Consider the following 16356-nt stretch of genomic DNA (forward strand, 5'->3'; position numbering starts at 1 on the left):
ACATCTCAATGCGTTCCACTATGTCTCGTAGACACTAGACACTCAATACTGACATGATAAATAAATTTTAGATGTGCTTACATAATCATTTTTTGTAAGCTAAAGTATTCAACTACCTGAATGAAAATAAGTTGAAGTATTCAGATGTGCATCAGTTATTAATCGAGATCAAATTAAGATGTTTATTTATGTATTATGTCTAAGTTATTAAGGCCATCATGTTTTGTATAACAATGTAATTGGGAATGGCCTACTTGAATTGACAAGTTTGGGTGTATGCATTAGGGTCATTGTTTCCTACAAAAGGAATGAGACAAAGTTGGACAAGGTGATAGGTTTCAACCACTCCCAAATAGCATCCACATCAACTTTGTGCACATCCATTATTCATTTAAATAATAATAATAACAATAATAATAATAATAACGACGTTTGAGTTAGCTTCTTGATCAACTATGAAGTAATGTCACCTCCTATCGATAGGGGTATTGTATAGTTCTATTTATAAGATTTAGATAAATACAAAGAAACTACCTTGTATTTTGTCTTCGATGAAAGCTTGAGACATCTAATTATCAAATACTTGTCTTTTTTTAAAAAAATAAAAATGTACAGGATACATATTATCTTCTATCAACACATGTATCAAATAAATTTGTCTGTGGAGACTTGAATGGATCAAAAGAAATCACTTGATAATATTTTTATTTCTGCTGAAATATTTAATTATCAAATGTCAATAATTATTAATTGCAGATTTACCTTCAATAGTGTCTTTCATTGCGTCTCCTTTCTTTCTCTAGCTCAAAAAATTTAGTCATTTCAGACAACTAAACTCGGTAGTTTGAAAAATCAAAATAAACAAAAAAAAAATCAAGATATAATAACAACAACAACAATAAAGACGATAATAAACATCTCTAGATCATATTTATAATAATTATAATAAATAATAACAATAATAATTATAATAATGTGTGTATGTGTGTGAATTTGATTTTCAACATATGAAGTAGTGTATGCTTTTACTAACTTTTTAAATAGTGTGTCTGAGCTAAAACAATTACTTATCTAGAAACAAAGGGAGTAACATATTTGTTTGATTGTGAAAGAGTTATCCTGAGATAATTAATTTCAGGATTAGTTATCTCGAGATAACTCGGGATTAGTTATCCCAGCATGTATATGGAATAACTTATCCCATCACTATGGTATAAATGGTGGGATAAATAATCACGACATTACTAATACTTCAAACTAAACATAAGATAAATAATACTTAATTTTATTCCGAAACTATTTATCCCAATACGTCACACCAAACGACCCCTTAATCATATAGACCAGCCTCAAAAAACTGTGATTATGGGGTATGGGCCAACCAAATATTAGTCATAAAAGCTGGTGGGCTTTGCTTAACTGGGCTAAGTACTTATCAGCCCATGAAATTGGGCTTTGAAGAAGGAAAGAGTACAAGATATCGAAAACATACATACGTAATTACGTGACGTTGCTAAGATTGAAATAATTACAATTTATAATTAAAGTTTAAATTGATAGCAAATGTATATATCGTTGAAGCCTTATGTAGACTTGTATTTGTAAGTGAATATCAGGAGTCAAATACATATTTATATTAGTAAGCAAATTTCGGGAATTAAACAAACTACTAAATTGTCGTGTATATTTGAATATGTATTTACAAGAAGCGTTTGTATTTGTATTAGTTGTATTTGTACTTTTGTTTATAAGCAAATTTCGAGAGTCAAATATATTCATTGCCTAAATTAGCTATTAAAATATAGCTACGATATGCTATTAGCAAAACAATAACTACGATGATAGATTTTTTTGCTTAAATATTAGCTGCTTTCAAAATTTTACCAAAAGATCACAACGCTAGTAACTAACTATTCCTTGATATAATCTTTCTATATTCTACAATAATCTCTTCATGACGAATATGCATGTATTTCCAAATCAGGAGCACATTTAGTGTGAGAAATTGTAGATAGAATTAGTTAGAATCATAAATAGATAAGTGAAACGACGGATCTGGAGATCTTAGCAATGTGGTTGAAAAACGAGCTTCTCTCATGATTCGTATTATATAATATAATATAACACTATACTTTGAGGGAGAACGTTATACATAACGTTTTAAATAGAAGTAGGGAAAACAAGTGACATTATCTCCTCAATCTATCATGTCCCACCCCTATCACGCTGATTACTGCACGTCTACCTATTCTCTCAGTGTTTTTCTATTAAATATATACAAATTTGACTATTTTATGTGTTTATATAATCCTGAATTCTCTCGATTTCATAAATTGCACAATTAAATTAAAATAACTATTCCAATAAATAAAAAGATTGTTCAATAGTTATATAAAATAGTAATAAACAAATTTAAAATTCCAACATATTTTAAGTTTCATCACTAACCCAACAATTTTAATTTATTTGTCGAATTTATGCGATCAAGAGAACGGAGTGGTAAATGAAATATAGCGTACGAAAATCTGTCGAACATGAGAGTAATCATGTCCTTCTTTACTTTGTTTAAAACCAAGGAGGATCCTATCGTAAAAGAGGAGGAGATAGTGAGTCATTCTTTTAGGGATAGTTGCGTGACAACACTTCAGAGAAAGCAGTAATTTTGTATAACAGAGAAAAAGATTATCGAGTTGAAATCTAGGTATTTTTTTCCTATTATTCGATTAGATGTGTTCGATAGATGCTAAAGCCTCTGATAGGCAAAAATTGATCGAACAACGAATCACAACCTTAGATGTCTTGAAATTATTGTACTCTTCTCATCCATTTTATGTTTCGTATTTTAAACCAACAAGGGGTTTAAGAAGTAAGTAAAAACTTTGTAAAGTTTATCAAATTGACCTTTATAGAAAAGTTAAAAAAGAAATTACTATCTTTAAGTGGGATCAATAAAGATAAACTAAGAATTATTATATTTTTAAATAGTTACCCAAAAAGGAAATGTGAACTTTTTTTAGATAGATTAAAAAGAAATGTGTGTCACATAAAATGAGACGTAGGAAGTATTTAGATTGAGTTACGATCTCAGCATGCGAGTTAAAGTTTCGGCTGAAGAGCGATGACTGTTATATTTTTTCTTTCTACCATTAGTATTAAATAACTACGTAAAGTAATAATACTCAAATTCAGAGGTCCAAAACATTATTAATAACATTGATTTAGTAAAATATATATTTCTTTTTTTATGTTGTAGTCTTGATGGACAGAATTACCGATACATGTTGTTAGTGAGAAGTGACGGGTATCCCGTAAGATTAATTGAGGTGTAAGCTGACCCAGACACGACAATTATCAAGAAAAAATTAGTAAAACTATGCGAAAATAACATAAACATACACATTAACTTACCTTATTTATACAAATCACCATCCTTATAAAGTAATTACAAAAAATCCAACTGATTATGTATCTTTGTTAGATGTATCGAGAGTTAATTATGTATCTGGACAGACCCAACAACAACAACAACAACAAACCCAGTATATTCCCACATAGTGGGGTCTGGGGAGGGTAGAGCGTACGCAGTCCATACCACTACCTCTAACTAGGTAGAGAGGCTGTTTCCAATAGACCCCCGGCTCAAGATAAAAGGTAGTATAAGAGGCAGTATACAAAAAACATCAAAAGCATAGAACATGATAAACTAACATAGATACGACATCCACAAAAAGTACTTTGCCAAACAAAGGACACCACAAATCCCCTACCTACTGACTACAACTCAACCATACCCTTAGCCCTTTATCCTAATGTTTTTCCTCCATATCTTTCTATCCAGGGTCATGTCCTCAGTCAGCTGTAACTGCTCCATGTCACGTATAATCACTTTTCTCCAGTATTTCTTTGGTCTACCCCTAGCCCGCTTGAAACCTTCTAAGGCCAACCTCTCACACCTATGAACTGGGGCATTCGTGCCCCTCCTTATCACATGACCAAACCATCTCAACCTCACTTTCCGCATTTTATCCTTCAGTGATATCACTCCCACCTTCTCCTGAATAATTTCATTCCTAACATTGTCTGCCCTTGTGAATCCACATATCGAACGCAACATTCTCATTTCCGTCACCTTCAACTTTTAGACATGAGAATTCTTAACCGGCCAACACTCTGCTCCATACAACATAGCAGGCCGGACTGCAACTCTATAGAATTTGCCTTTAAGCTTGGGGGCACCTTCTTATCGCATAAAACTCCCGAAGAGAGCCTCCATTTCAACTAGCCTGTCCCAATACGGTGAGAGACATCCACATCTATCTCTCCATTTCCCTGAATCGTAGACCCGAGTTACTTAAAACTATCCCTCTTGCAAACCGCCTGAGAATCCAACTTTACTACCACCTCCTCCTCAAGTCTCGAGTCATTAAACTTGCACTTTAAGTACTCCGTCTTGGTCCTACTCAACCGAAAACTTTTAGACTCTAGGGTTTCTCTCCAAATCTCCAGCTTATCATTAACCCCTTGTTGCGATTCATCAATTAAAACTATATTATCAGCGAAAAGCATACACCAAGGCACCTCACTTTGTATATTCCGCGTCAGCACATCCATGGCACCTCACTTTGTATATTCCGCGTCAGCACATCCATCACCAAAGCGAATAAAAACGGACTAAGAGTTGATTCCTGGTGTAACCCTATCAAGAATGGAAAATGCTCAAAATAATGTATCTTTATCGAATTTATTATATATCTTGACAGGCCCAAAATCGAAAATAATATATTGAGACCTAATTATATATCTTTACTCTTTGTTGGATGTATCAGGAGCTAAATATATATCTCGCCAGACCCAAAATCAAAATTTTTAACAATTACATAATTTTTTTTTAATTTAATTTTAAACCGTCGAAATCTATGGTATTTTGTCAAATCAACAAGCTCAATAAAGGAAACTATCCGGATCATAAAAGATCCGAATTTGTGACCCTTATAAGGTTCGGATCCGAATAACAGTAACCCGAATACCGAGCCAAATCGGCGGGGACTCACTTCAAATTCAATTTCTCCAGCAAATCGGAGCGAATTCTAAACCCTAGAAGAAGAAGTAGCTACAACCGGAGATGGAGGACGCAGCTCAGATTGACAACGGTAATCCTCCAGCGGCAGCGGCGGCGGCGGCGGAGAACGAAGAGGAGGAGGCGGTAATTGGACCGGGTCCAGCTCCACGTGCACGTGCGAAGCGTCCTCTTCAATTTGAACAAGCTTATCTCGATTCACTTCCTTCAGCTAACTTGTAAGTAGTAGTACTACTACTTATCACATGTGGAAGTTGTTAGTTTAAATGCAATGTTTGTTTTGATTTTTACTTAATTAGTTTAAATGCAATGTTTGTTTTGATTTTTACTTAAATTTTAATGTATCGTATGGCTGAATCAATCATTTGATAACGATGAAAAGTAGTCTCATTTTGTGTAACTACCGAATTGGTGTAGTGACTCATCAGCTATGAAAAGTTTAACTTCACTAGTTTGTTTTGATAGCGGTAGTGTCTCCTGTTTGTGTGCACCTAGACTAATTTTATGAGGTACTCGCTAGTTTGGATGGCTGTTACCTATTGTATTGTATTGTATTGTATTGTATTGTGTTGTGTTGTTAGTTTAAATACAATGTTTGTTTTGATAACGGCAGTGTCTACAATTTGTGTGCACCTCGACTAATTTTACAAGGTACTAGCTAGTTTAGATATTTTGTTACCTTTTGTATTGTGTTTTTAGTTTAAATTAACTACAATGTTTGTTTTGATAACGGTAGTGTCTCCAGTTTGTGTGCACCTTGCCTAATTTTACGAGGTACTAGCTAGTTTAGATGGTTGTTACCCAGTGTATTGTGTTATTAGTTTAAATACAATGTTAGTTTTGATTGTTACTTAAATTTTACTGTACCGTATGGATAAATCAACAGTTATTCAATTGTTAGATAATGATGAAAAGTCCCATTTTGTGTAACTACCGAATTGGTGGAATCACATTGCTATTTTTTGTTTTCTCATTTTGTCGTTACATATTATTTAATAATTCTATTTTATCATTTATGCTATATTTTTATAGAGGTTCTACCGATAAAGTAGGTCTACCTTTCAAATTGTTGATATGTGACATTGTGTAATAAGGAAAAACGATACAATCTTTCCAAACTCTGTGTTCATTAAAATAATACACTACTACTCAATATAATACGATACATTATGATACAATATGTAAGTACCGTCCCAACATAGTGTCACCTAGTGATTTTGCCTCGGTTGTGATTTGAACCTGAGAACTCGTGGTTCTCAACTCACTTCATTGACTTTAGGCTCCATCGTTGCATGAGTTAACAGTGTATATTTTAGCATTTTTAACTATACATTCCTTGAGCCGAGGGTCAATTGGAAGCAACCTCTTTACCACCCATGTTATGGGTAAGATCTGCATACACTCTACCCTCCTCAGACCCCATTTGTGGGATTACACTGGGTATGTTGTTGATGTATTTTTTAATGTACATATTCATAGAGTTCCATTTTCTGTGTACCTATTTAACATTGTAAACCAAACATTAGGATGCATTAGGTATGCAATGTTGCATACCAAAACAAAATTAGTAATACAGAGATTTATTTGTGTTAGTTATGTCAGATTTCTTTTCTTATGCGGCCAACCAAACAAAGACAATTGTTCTAGGTGGTTAATATTGTGGACACTTGTTGATGGGCAGAAACTGTTCTGTTAGAACTTCCAAATTCTGGCATTTTAAGGTTGTTGAAATTTGAAATGTTAGGACCTCTATGAAATGCTTAACAATGGCATTATTTTTAATTTGGCTAATCCTGTCTGGGGCTAAGCAAAGCCTACGTAAAGCTATGGGAACAACCTCTCTTTCTGTTTATATGTTTCCAGCTATGAGTGTTTGGGAAAAAAAAATCTTGCTTTGGGATAAACAATGTAACTTACTGCCATTGTATTTTCATGTGTGATATTGTTGTTTAGAGCGCTAAGCATTGTGATGATTACATTATATAGTGAACCCTTTCCTACCTGTTGCCTCTTATCAATCATTTTTACTGATAGCAGATCTGGTAGCCTGAAAAATGAGAATAGAGATTGGAATGAGAGAAGATCATACAAAAGCTAGATTATAAACACAAAAATGACAGAGAAATTAAGGAAAAGTGGACTTACAAGCAACCCAAGACATAATAAATGTTGAACCTTAAACAAAATCACAAAAGATTTAAGGTAGAAATACACAAAATGAACATAGGTATAGGACACCAATACTTTAGATTCGACAAGCTAGATTTGAAATCAAGGCATAATTTCACCGGCTTAGTCCTTTACTAGCGTCGATGTGGCACTTAGCCCGATTGCTATCTTAAAGGAAGATAAGTTTGGCCACTCCAAACAATGGCTTGACTCAAGCAAGCGCCATAACCTTGGCAAAGTATGTCTCAAGTACGGTGGGAGGTCAGCGGAATGGTTGTGGTGTCTGGCGACATAATGGAAAGACGAGGTAGCTCAAATACTTGTTTCTAGTATGTCTCAAGTATGGTGGGAGCGTCAGCGGAATGGTTGTGATGTCTGGCAACACAATGGAAAGACGAGGTAGCCCCAATACTTGTTTCTAGTATGTCTCTTGTACAGCAGGAGCATTAGCAGAATGGTTGTGGTGTCTGGCGCACTATGGACCTTCTTTGATATTTTAATGTTCTTGAGTTTTCTAGGATCCATGGGAACTTCCACCACTTTCTGAATCTTCTCGAACATTCCAGGACTTCCAACAGTTAATGTAGTGCACTTACTGATCTCGGCACGGTTTTAAGTTTAACTCTATCTTTCTCATGGTTCCTCCAATTTATTAGGCATGTTGCCATGTTGAGACACCTCCTAATATGTCCCATGCGACACTTGCCCAACTATGCTGACCTGATTGCCAGATGTAACCACAAGTCACCCTAGCATTGTTCAACATGCGTTGTGCATGCTCTTGGCCTCTTTTTTATGCCTTGCTTTGTTTAGCCACCACTTTGTGGCCTCGTGACGTGCACGTGTCGATGCTTATGGCAGGCATGGCGATGAACCCAAATACACAATGCAAGTTAGCTGATAGATACATTTTAGAAATGCACCAACTTATGATTATGTATGTGTGTATTATATATGTCGAATCACCTTCATTTTACAGACACACTAGGTTATTACTATTATCATTATTATCTTTATATACACAAACACAAAAAAAAAATCATAAACCGTACAGTACATATTATAGTGACTCCTCAACTTGAAAGGCAGTGCATGATCATATTGGAAATATTACTAAACCATGTATTTACGCAATGCAGGTATGAAAAAAGTTACATGCACAGAGATGTGGTCACTCATGTAGCTGTTTCAGCAGCAGATTTTTTCATTAGTGGGAGTGCTGATGGTAAGTCAGAACGTATGAATTCTTGATGTTTGCTTAATTTACCAAATTTTCTCTTCTTTATTGTTCAGGCCACCTGAAATTTTGGAAGAAAAAGCCTGTTGGTATCGAGTTTGCAAAACATTTTAGATCTCATCTTGGACCAATTGAAGGCCTTGCAGTAAGTAGCCATAGTCTCACTGGCAGTTTATTATCAGCTTGCTTGATCAGAGTAATACTCAACTTCACCTAAATAACCTTGTAGGTTAGCATTGATGGTATGCTTTGTTGTACGATCTCAAGTGATAAGTCCGTGAAAATATATGATGTAGTGAATTTTGATATGATGTCCATGATTCGTCTTCCATTCATACCTGGATGTGTTGAATGGGTATATAAACAAGGGGACGTCAAAGCTAAACTTGCTGTTAGTGATCGTAACTCCTCATTTGTGCATATATACGATGCAAGAGCTGGTACAAATGACCCTATAATATCTAAAGAGGTATGTCCATTGTACTACTCGCCTCAAAAATAAAGGTTGATTTGACTTTGGAGCAGTTCTTAATATTCTTTGTTGTCATGTTAGTATGAAGTTTCTACCTACATTTGTATGAACAAATTGCTAACTTTTAGTCTCCTTATAATCAGGTACACTTGTGCCCCATCAAAGTCATGAAGTATAATCATGTCTTTGATACTGTGATATCAGCAGATGACAAAGGGATCATTGAGTACTGGAGTCCTTCCACACTTAAGTTCCCAGAGAATGTGTATGTGTTCAAATTTTAAAGTAATTTACCTATATCTGGTCCTTGGTGATTTCAGGGAGCTCAAAGGTCCAAATTGAGTTTTAAAATGATCCATTTGAGTACTGGCATTACATCACTGTAAACAGAACCCAAGAACTCGTGTTTCCCTTTCTTCGATTACTTTTTTTTTTTTTTGGGGGGGAGGGGGGAGATCAATTTCAACTTTTAAAATAGAGCCTTGTGGAATAGTACTTGTTATATTGGACCAACTCCATTTTGTGCTTTTAGTGTTTATTCACTTCCATTGAGTAGAAATTAAATAAACCGTTTATAAGATACACAGAGATTAGTTAATATATAGGTTCTCTCATCTCTTTGTTATATTCAAGAGTTTGTCTCTTGCTCCTAGTTGTAACAGTTGCCTTTCATACTTATCTTCTTATTTTCTGGCTGCAGGGTGAATTTTAGATTGAAGAGTGATACTAATCTCTTTGAAATTGTAAAATGTAAAACTGCTGTTTCTTTGATAGAGGTATTACATCAAAATCTTCTGCTAGAAATTCTGTTTACTTCAGATCATTAAACTTGAAATTAAAAAAAATTCTTACTATGTACATCTCAAGTTAGCTAAGCAGTTTCAAACTTCTCACTCTTACCGATCAGTAGATAAGAGTCTTCTAAAACTCTTTTCCTTCTCTTCTGTATTTCCAGGTAAGCCCTGATGGTAAACAGTTTTCTGTAACTTCACCAGATCGCAGGATTCGTATATTTTGGTTCAGGACAGGTAAACTAAGACGTGTGTATGATGAATCTCTTGAGGTAAGGGATTATTCATTTTAAATAATCTATTAACTTCTGTATGTAGACTTTCTTCTGCACCCTTTTTGGGTGACGATCGAAATTTTTCTATCTTTTAGGTGGCACAAGATCTCCAGAGGAGTGATGTTCCCTTATACCGACTTGAAGCTATTGATTTTGGGCGAAGAATGGCTGTGGAAAAAGAGATTGAGAAAACAGAACATGTACCACAACCTAATGCTGTTTTTGATGAAAGTTCCAACTTCCTTATATATGCAACTCTCTTAGGAATTAAAGTAAGAATATGTCCATTAGACTGTCAAGAATGTATTATATTTCTGTTCCTTGTACTTGTGCGGTGTGCCTCACTGATGACCTTCATGCTTCTTTGATGTTCATTTTCTGATTTTGGGTTAATTTTCTTATTGTTAGGTTATAAATCTACAAACTAACAAGGTATCCCGTATCCTGGGAAAAGTGGAGAGCAATGATAGATTTTTGAGAATTGCTTTGTATCAAGGTGATAAAAGTAGTAAAAAAGTAAGAAAAATTCCTGCTGCAGCAGCAAATGCAAATGAAAGCAAGGAGCCCCTGGTAGATCCAACTCTACTTTGCTGTGCTTTCAAGAAACATAGAATCTATTTGTTCAGGTATTGTATTTAGTACAGATAACGAAAATAAGGCTATCTTGGACTTTGTTGCTTTTCAATCCACTGGTTGATGATGAACTTGGACCTTCTCCACTGCAGTAACCTGTACAATCTTGACTTCAGTGGCATGGTAAAGGAAACATGTTGACACCTTTATAAACTGGTTGATATGCTTTACGTTAGGTATATCTGCAAGTTTCGCATACAGTATGAATGGTTCTGTAGATGCTTAAATATTGACATCTTGTGCCGTGGAAAAGTTGGAAGGTGCAGTTGGCTACTGTGCTCTTTGAAATTGGATTATTAAACTGATGCTCCATACTAATGTAAAATATCAGCCCTCTTGCATCTTCTGTTAGGAAAACCAGATTTTCTTGTTTATTAGCGAAAGTCTATGGGGTCGCTTCTGTAAATATTTCAATATTATGCTTATTAACAGCTCATATGTTATTCAACAGTAAGAGAGAACCTGAGGAACCTGACGATCCTACCAAGGGAAGAGACGTCTTTAATGAAAAGCCACCTCCTGATGAACTTTTGGCTGTATCTGACATTGGGAAGGCGGTCACGACATCCCTTCCAGATAATGTGGTATGTTATGGCTTTATGTGGAATATATCAGATAAATAGAGAACTCCACATAGGTTTAAAGTGGATCCTTTTCCCTGAGTTTGTGGAAACAGAACTGTATGTGAGCTACAACTATTCGTGGGAAGAAATCTGTATTCCTTTTTTGTTTATGTACTAATCCTGAGAAATGGAAAGAAATTTGCTGATTCATTTCTTTCTTTTGGTCTAGGTCCTGCATACCAGTATGGGCGACATTCATATGAAGCTATACCCTGAAGAGTGTCCAAAAACAGTGGAGAACTTTACAACACACTGCAGGAATGGATACTATGATAACTTGATATTTCATCGGGTCATCAAAGGCTTTATGGTTCAGACAGGAGACCCATTAGGAGATGGCACGGGTGGCCAATCTATTTGGGGAAGGGAGTTTGAAGATGAGTTCCATAAAAGGTATGCTGATGTGTTGTTTTGCAGATACTCATGCATAAAAGCATAATTGTACATGGTTAATTCTTAACTTATTTCCTCGACTCCGTCGTTCTTTGATATGTCATGTGTGGGGACCATTGTGTTAATGATGCTGCTTATGCAGCTTTTTGGAATAATGAACTTGGTGGGCTGTGGGAACCAGAAGTCTAGGCTCATAATAAAAGATTGTTCCATTTGGGTGTAAAATGCGTTTTACGTTTAATTGGCCATATTTTTCTTTGAACATCTAATGTTAACTTGATTTCCTACGTATAGCTGATAAACACATTTTCTAGTTTATGCTTCGCCGAGTAAAGTTCATCTAAACGATTATATTGGTTTGTGCAGTCTGCGACATGATAGACCCTTCACTGTCTCGATGGCTAATGCTGGGCCAAACACCAATGGCTCTCAATTCTTCATAACAACTGTTGCCACTCCATGGTTGGACAATAAGCACACTGTTTTTGGCAGAGTGGTGAAAGGAATGGATGTTGTACAGGTATTACCTTCTAAAGTTTCCCCCTCCTGTCTCTGCTATGGATTGATTGCTGGATAAATAAACCACTCAGAACTTAGTCCTGTTTAGCAGAATATCTAGTTATTTTACCAGAAAGTTGGATCGATGCAGTGTGTCTGATGTGATATTTTAATGTATGGTTACTTCTTGGGACCTAATTAACCACTCCTTTTCTTTGGATTATGACAGGCTATAGAGAAAGTGAAGACCGACAAAGGTGACAAGCCATACCAGGATGTAAAAATATTGAATGTGACTGTTCCAAAATCTTAAAAGGGGTTCTTGTCGCGGCTGTGCTCCAAATTGGATGATTTACATCGACATATACTACACCACGACGTATGTTGGAAAGTAATGGCAATCCTCGTTGGACCCTGATCTGATATGTAACCTGCGTAATCTATGACTTCTGGTACTTTTCTCAAAACACATTAAACAAAATACATTCCTCAGTTTTGATTATATCAAATCGCGCCTCTGGGAATTAGAACTGGGAGTTGCTGGTTAATCCAATGTTAGCTTATCGGCGTGACTAGAGGAGTGAGCGAAGTAGAACTGGGAGTTGCTGGCTAATCCAATGTTAAGCTTATCGGCGTGACTAGAGGAGTGAGCGATTTCTCTTACCGACTCAGAGTTTTCCATTCCAGACATATCAGTGGGACAGAACAGAAGTACAGAACAAGCTATTTATCATTCTTCTTGGGGTTGTGGCTGATAATTTATGTTGGATGGCTAGGTTTGCAGTACCAATAAAGACAGCATCACTTGTAATGTACTGTTTATGATATGTAGACCTTTTTGACAATTTTAAAGTTCCCAAGTTTATACATTTGAATTTTAATGAACACACTTCTCTTCTTTTGTTCAATGTTCAGATAACTTTTGGCTTTCTGGATATAGGTGATATCTACAGAGATTGATCTTTTATATATATCGTAGAATGAAGTAGCATATGGATGAATCTATTACTTTTGCAGCTTTCTTCCATACTTCATAGAATGTAGCACATAGAGATAATATATGTGAACCACATCTGCTGTTCAGATCCGATCGTCGAATGATAAATGATAATATTCATTCAAATGAACGTCCTATAATAAGTTGAGAATTGCAACACAATACATCAACAAGAAACAGGTATAAATCAAATCCAACAATACTAGTGATTTCGAATTGACTCAAGATGTTTACCAAGCATAATTCAGGTTCATTAACTAAACTAAAAATGAAAACAGTAAGTGGACAAAAAGACTCCCAGAACAAACTCAAGGAGGGAAACTGGGGAATGGGGGATTTCATACAGAAACCGGTATAACATTCCTCTAATCGAAGAGACTGAAGCCCATGTCCTGCAAAGTATTGAAACCAGACAACCATGTTAGCATAAATACGCGATATTAAGCAAGAAACATTCTCATAAAATTGGGTGGAACATCTCACTTCATCAGATTCCTCTTTCTCTTCCTTCTTTTCCTCTTTCTTCTCCTCGGCAGCTGGTGCTGCAGCAGCTCCACCGGCAGGTGCAGCAACAGCAACTGCACCACCACCACCAGCAGGTACTGAAGCCAACTTTTCCCTGCCGCTTGCAATCAGCTCAGTGATATCCTTGCCCTTGACTTGGGACAAGAGGAGTTCAATCCTATCGTCATCAGCATCAGCTCCAACTGCAGCACACATTTTAAAAAAATTGAGCAACGCAATACTAAGAGCTAGCAACACCTAATATACAACACAGTATACAGAAGTAGCCAATGTTACTAACAATATGACACTGTTCAGTAACATCAATTGATAAGTTTATCATGTTTCTTGTCCATGAAATACAAATCATACGGTTGACTCTATGCAGGGAAAGTAAGCATCCAATCTCACATGGATGCTTTCGGAAGGTATTATGTAATATAGTCCAGGAGAAACGTCAATCTACCTTCATGGGGAAGGGATAAGATTGTGTACAACCCACATCCTCACACAAAACCCATTTATGGAATTACACTAGGTAGGGAAACTGGGAAAGTAAGCGTCCAATCTCACATGGATACTTTCGGAAGGTATTATTATGTAATAAAGTCCAGGAGAAACGCCTATGTACCATCACAAGGTAGGAATAAGTTTGCATACACATCACACCATCCCACAAAACCCACTTGTAGAATTACACTAGGTATGTCGTTGTTGCTGTTTTTGGTAGTCAATCATTATTTCCCCAATTCTTTAAAAGAGAACATAACTAAAACAACAGTATAAAGACTCGAAATCAAAAACTCAGTATTGGAAGTGAGGGGTGCTTAACATCTAAGCAACTCTGAGTTTGAGGTGCGGCGCTTCATAGCTATTATATATTTTTCATGACTACACAAACCCAAACAGAACAAAAATCGATGTTACTCGGACTCTTCAAAAATGTCGCCGCACCTGCGTCACATTCTCCAAAATGCACTACTTTTAGAGTATCCTACACGCACCCGTCAATATTTTTGAAGAATCCGAGCAACATAGCCAAAAATAATAGCTTCCTTCAAGTATTATGCTATTTGTTTATCCCTTTTGCAAACATCAAGAATAAACTTGCAATTACGAAAATGAAATCGGTATGCGACAAATCTTCTCCGTGTATATCCAACACTTTCAAGATCCCATTTGTGAGATTGCACATGCCATTTTTTGAATTCAGTAAATCAAAACAATAAAAACTATTACTCCCTTTATACCAATTTATGTGGCATATTTCACTTCTCGAGATTCAAACAAGGTAAGATTTGACCATGAATTTGGACATGAAATCTTCAATTTATATTTTGAAATTACATAACAAGTATTACAAGTCAAAATAATTGACTATTCATACTATTTGAAACATATATGAAAAAATTACAAACATAGACATTTTTAAATCTCGAGAAGCGAAATATGACACATAAATTAGGACAGAGGGAGTAATAAAGCGCAACACGAACTGAGCTCCACATACGCATGGGTGGGCATTTCTGCAAGAGGATGTTTCTACGGCTCAAAAATAATTATGATAAACAAAGTTAAAATGTTTTGGAATCATCTTCACCCCCATCCCATCCCATCCCACCCCCAGATCTACTAATTCAAGCAAACTATGTATATATCACTATTAAAAACTCTTACTCCATCTATCCCAAATTATGTGTCATATTTCGCTTCTCGAGATTCAAACAAGGTACGATTGACCATGAATTTTGACATTAAATCTTAATTTCTTTTTAAAATAAAATTTATACATCTTGAAACTACATAAAAAGCATTATAATAAGTTACAATAATTAACTATTCAAAATATTTCGAAAAAATTACAATCAAACATAAACAGGTTTAAATCTCAAAAAGCGAAATATGCCACATAAATTACGACGGAAGGAGTAATAATCATAACACATATGCATCTCTGCAAGAGGTTGTTTCTACGGTTCAAAAATAACTATGATTAACAAACTGAAAATATTTTGCAATTCATATAAATCATTTTCACCCCAACCCCACATTAACTAATTTAAGCAAAATGCATATAACAAGGCCAAAAAAAAATTAAAATTAAAAATTAAAAAAAAATAATATACCAGAACCAAGGATCTTCTTCAAATCTGCAGCAGATGGAGAAGTATTCCCACCCAAAACAGCCAACAAATAAGCAGCAATAACCTTCATTTTCTCTTCTCTCTACAAAAATACACACAAAAATAATAATAATTATTGTTACTGTATTACACAAAATAGAAAACAATAACAATAAATTTTCTAATATAACATATAAAAGAGAATTTACTTTGTGAGATTTGGAAGTTAGGGAAAATGTGTTTGTGTTACCGCAGCTGCTGAGAAATTGGAAAGTTGTGTGGTGAATTGCTATGTATATATACTTAGGGCTTTTGATCTTTGCTATGTGGAGATTAAATCTCCACCGTTGATTATTATCTTCTTCTTTTTTTTTAATAAAGATGAGAGTATTTTTGTGTTTTGCACCCTTAACTTTGATTTATTTGTTTACTTTGCACCACATCTTTTTAGCACAATACATAAACATGCCCTTTAACTTAAAAAAAAATCATATCTATGACCTCCATTAAAAAACTTTACTAGAGATAATGTTGTTGTAGATGTATATTTGTTACAAATTAAAT

The 16356-nt window shown here is 35.2% G+C and overlaps 2 protein-coding genes across 3 annotated transcripts; one reads left to right on the plus strand and one right to left on the minus strand.

The window, feature by feature from the left end:
* The first annotated feature begins 4927 nt into the window (after positions 1–4927).
* LOC107847691 (peptidyl-prolyl cis-trans isomerase CYP71) lies at positions 4928–13076 on the plus strand. 2 transcript variants are annotated; one of them, XR_007047527.1, is made up of 14 exons: positions 4928–5295; positions 8386–8471; positions 8540–8628; positions 8713–8952; positions 9099–9220; positions 9656–9731; positions 9911–10018; positions 10117–10293; positions 10430–10647; positions 11106–11238; positions 11447–11670; positions 12037–12190; positions 12398–12734; positions 12813–13076. XR_007047527.1 is itself a non-coding variant. In XM_016692099.2 (13 exons), exons 1-13 carry the CDS (start codon positions 5123–5125, stop codon positions 12479–12481), a joined length of 1884 nt encoding a protein of 627 aa, XP_016547585.2. In that variant the 5' UTR covers positions 4928–5122; the 3' UTR covers positions 12482–13076. The 2 variants fall into 2 exon arrangements, 1 of the variants encoding a protein (XP_016547585.2); XM_016692099.2 differs by having other exon boundaries at positions 12398–13076.
* A 272-nt stretch (positions 13077–13348) lies between these two features.
* Positions 13349–16143, minus strand: LOC107847690 (60S acidic ribosomal protein P2-2). The gene is made up of 4 exons (XM_016692098.2): positions 16002–16143; positions 15796–15895; positions 13649–13872; positions 13349–13557 (listed from the first exon to the last, which is right to left on the minus strand). The coding sequence occupies exons 2-4, from the start codon at positions 15881–15883 to the stop codon at positions 13531–13533; spliced, it is 339 nt and encodes a 112-aa protein (XP_016547584.1). The 5' UTR covers positions 15884–15895; positions 16002–16143; the 3' UTR covers positions 13349–13530.
* Positions 16144–16356: the final 213 nt, after the last annotated feature.

The sequence above is a fragment of the Capsicum annuum genome, chromosome 11 (genome assembly GCF_002878395.1).
Source record: "Capsicum annuum cultivar UCD-10X-F1 chromosome 11, UCD10Xv1.1, whole genome shotgun sequence".
NCBI classification, from domain to species: Eukaryota; Viridiplantae; Streptophyta; class Magnoliopsida; order Solanales; family Solanaceae; genus Capsicum; species Capsicum annuum.

Excerpts from the sequence above, each read along its gene's own strand:
- LOC107847691 (XM_016692099.2), top strand. The coding sequence starts at position 5,123 with ATGGAGGACGCAGCTCAGATTGACAACGGTAATCCTCCAGCGGCAGCG. Across the intron at positions 5,296-8,385 it reads TCACTTCCTTCAGCTAACTT|GTATGAAAAAAGTTACATGC; the intron begins GTAAGTAGTAGT and ends TACGCAATGCAG. Across the intron at positions 10,648-11,105 it reads CATAGAATCTATTTGTTCAG|TAAGAGAGAACCTGAGGAAC; the intron begins GTATTGTATTTA and ends GTTATTCAACAG.
- LOC107847690 (XM_016692098.2), bottom strand. The coding sequence starts at position 15,883 with ATGAAGGTTATTGCTGCTTATTTGTTGGCTGTTTTGGGTGGGAATACT. Across the intron at positions 13,873-15,795 it reads GAAGAAGATCCTTGGTTCTG|TTGGAGCTGATGCTGATGAC; the intron begins GTATATTATTTT and ends TGTGTGCTGCAG. Across the intron at positions 13,558-13,648 it reads AGAAAGAGGAATCTGATGAA|GACATGGGCTTCAGTCTCTT; the intron begins GTGAGATGTTCC and ends AATACTTTGCAG.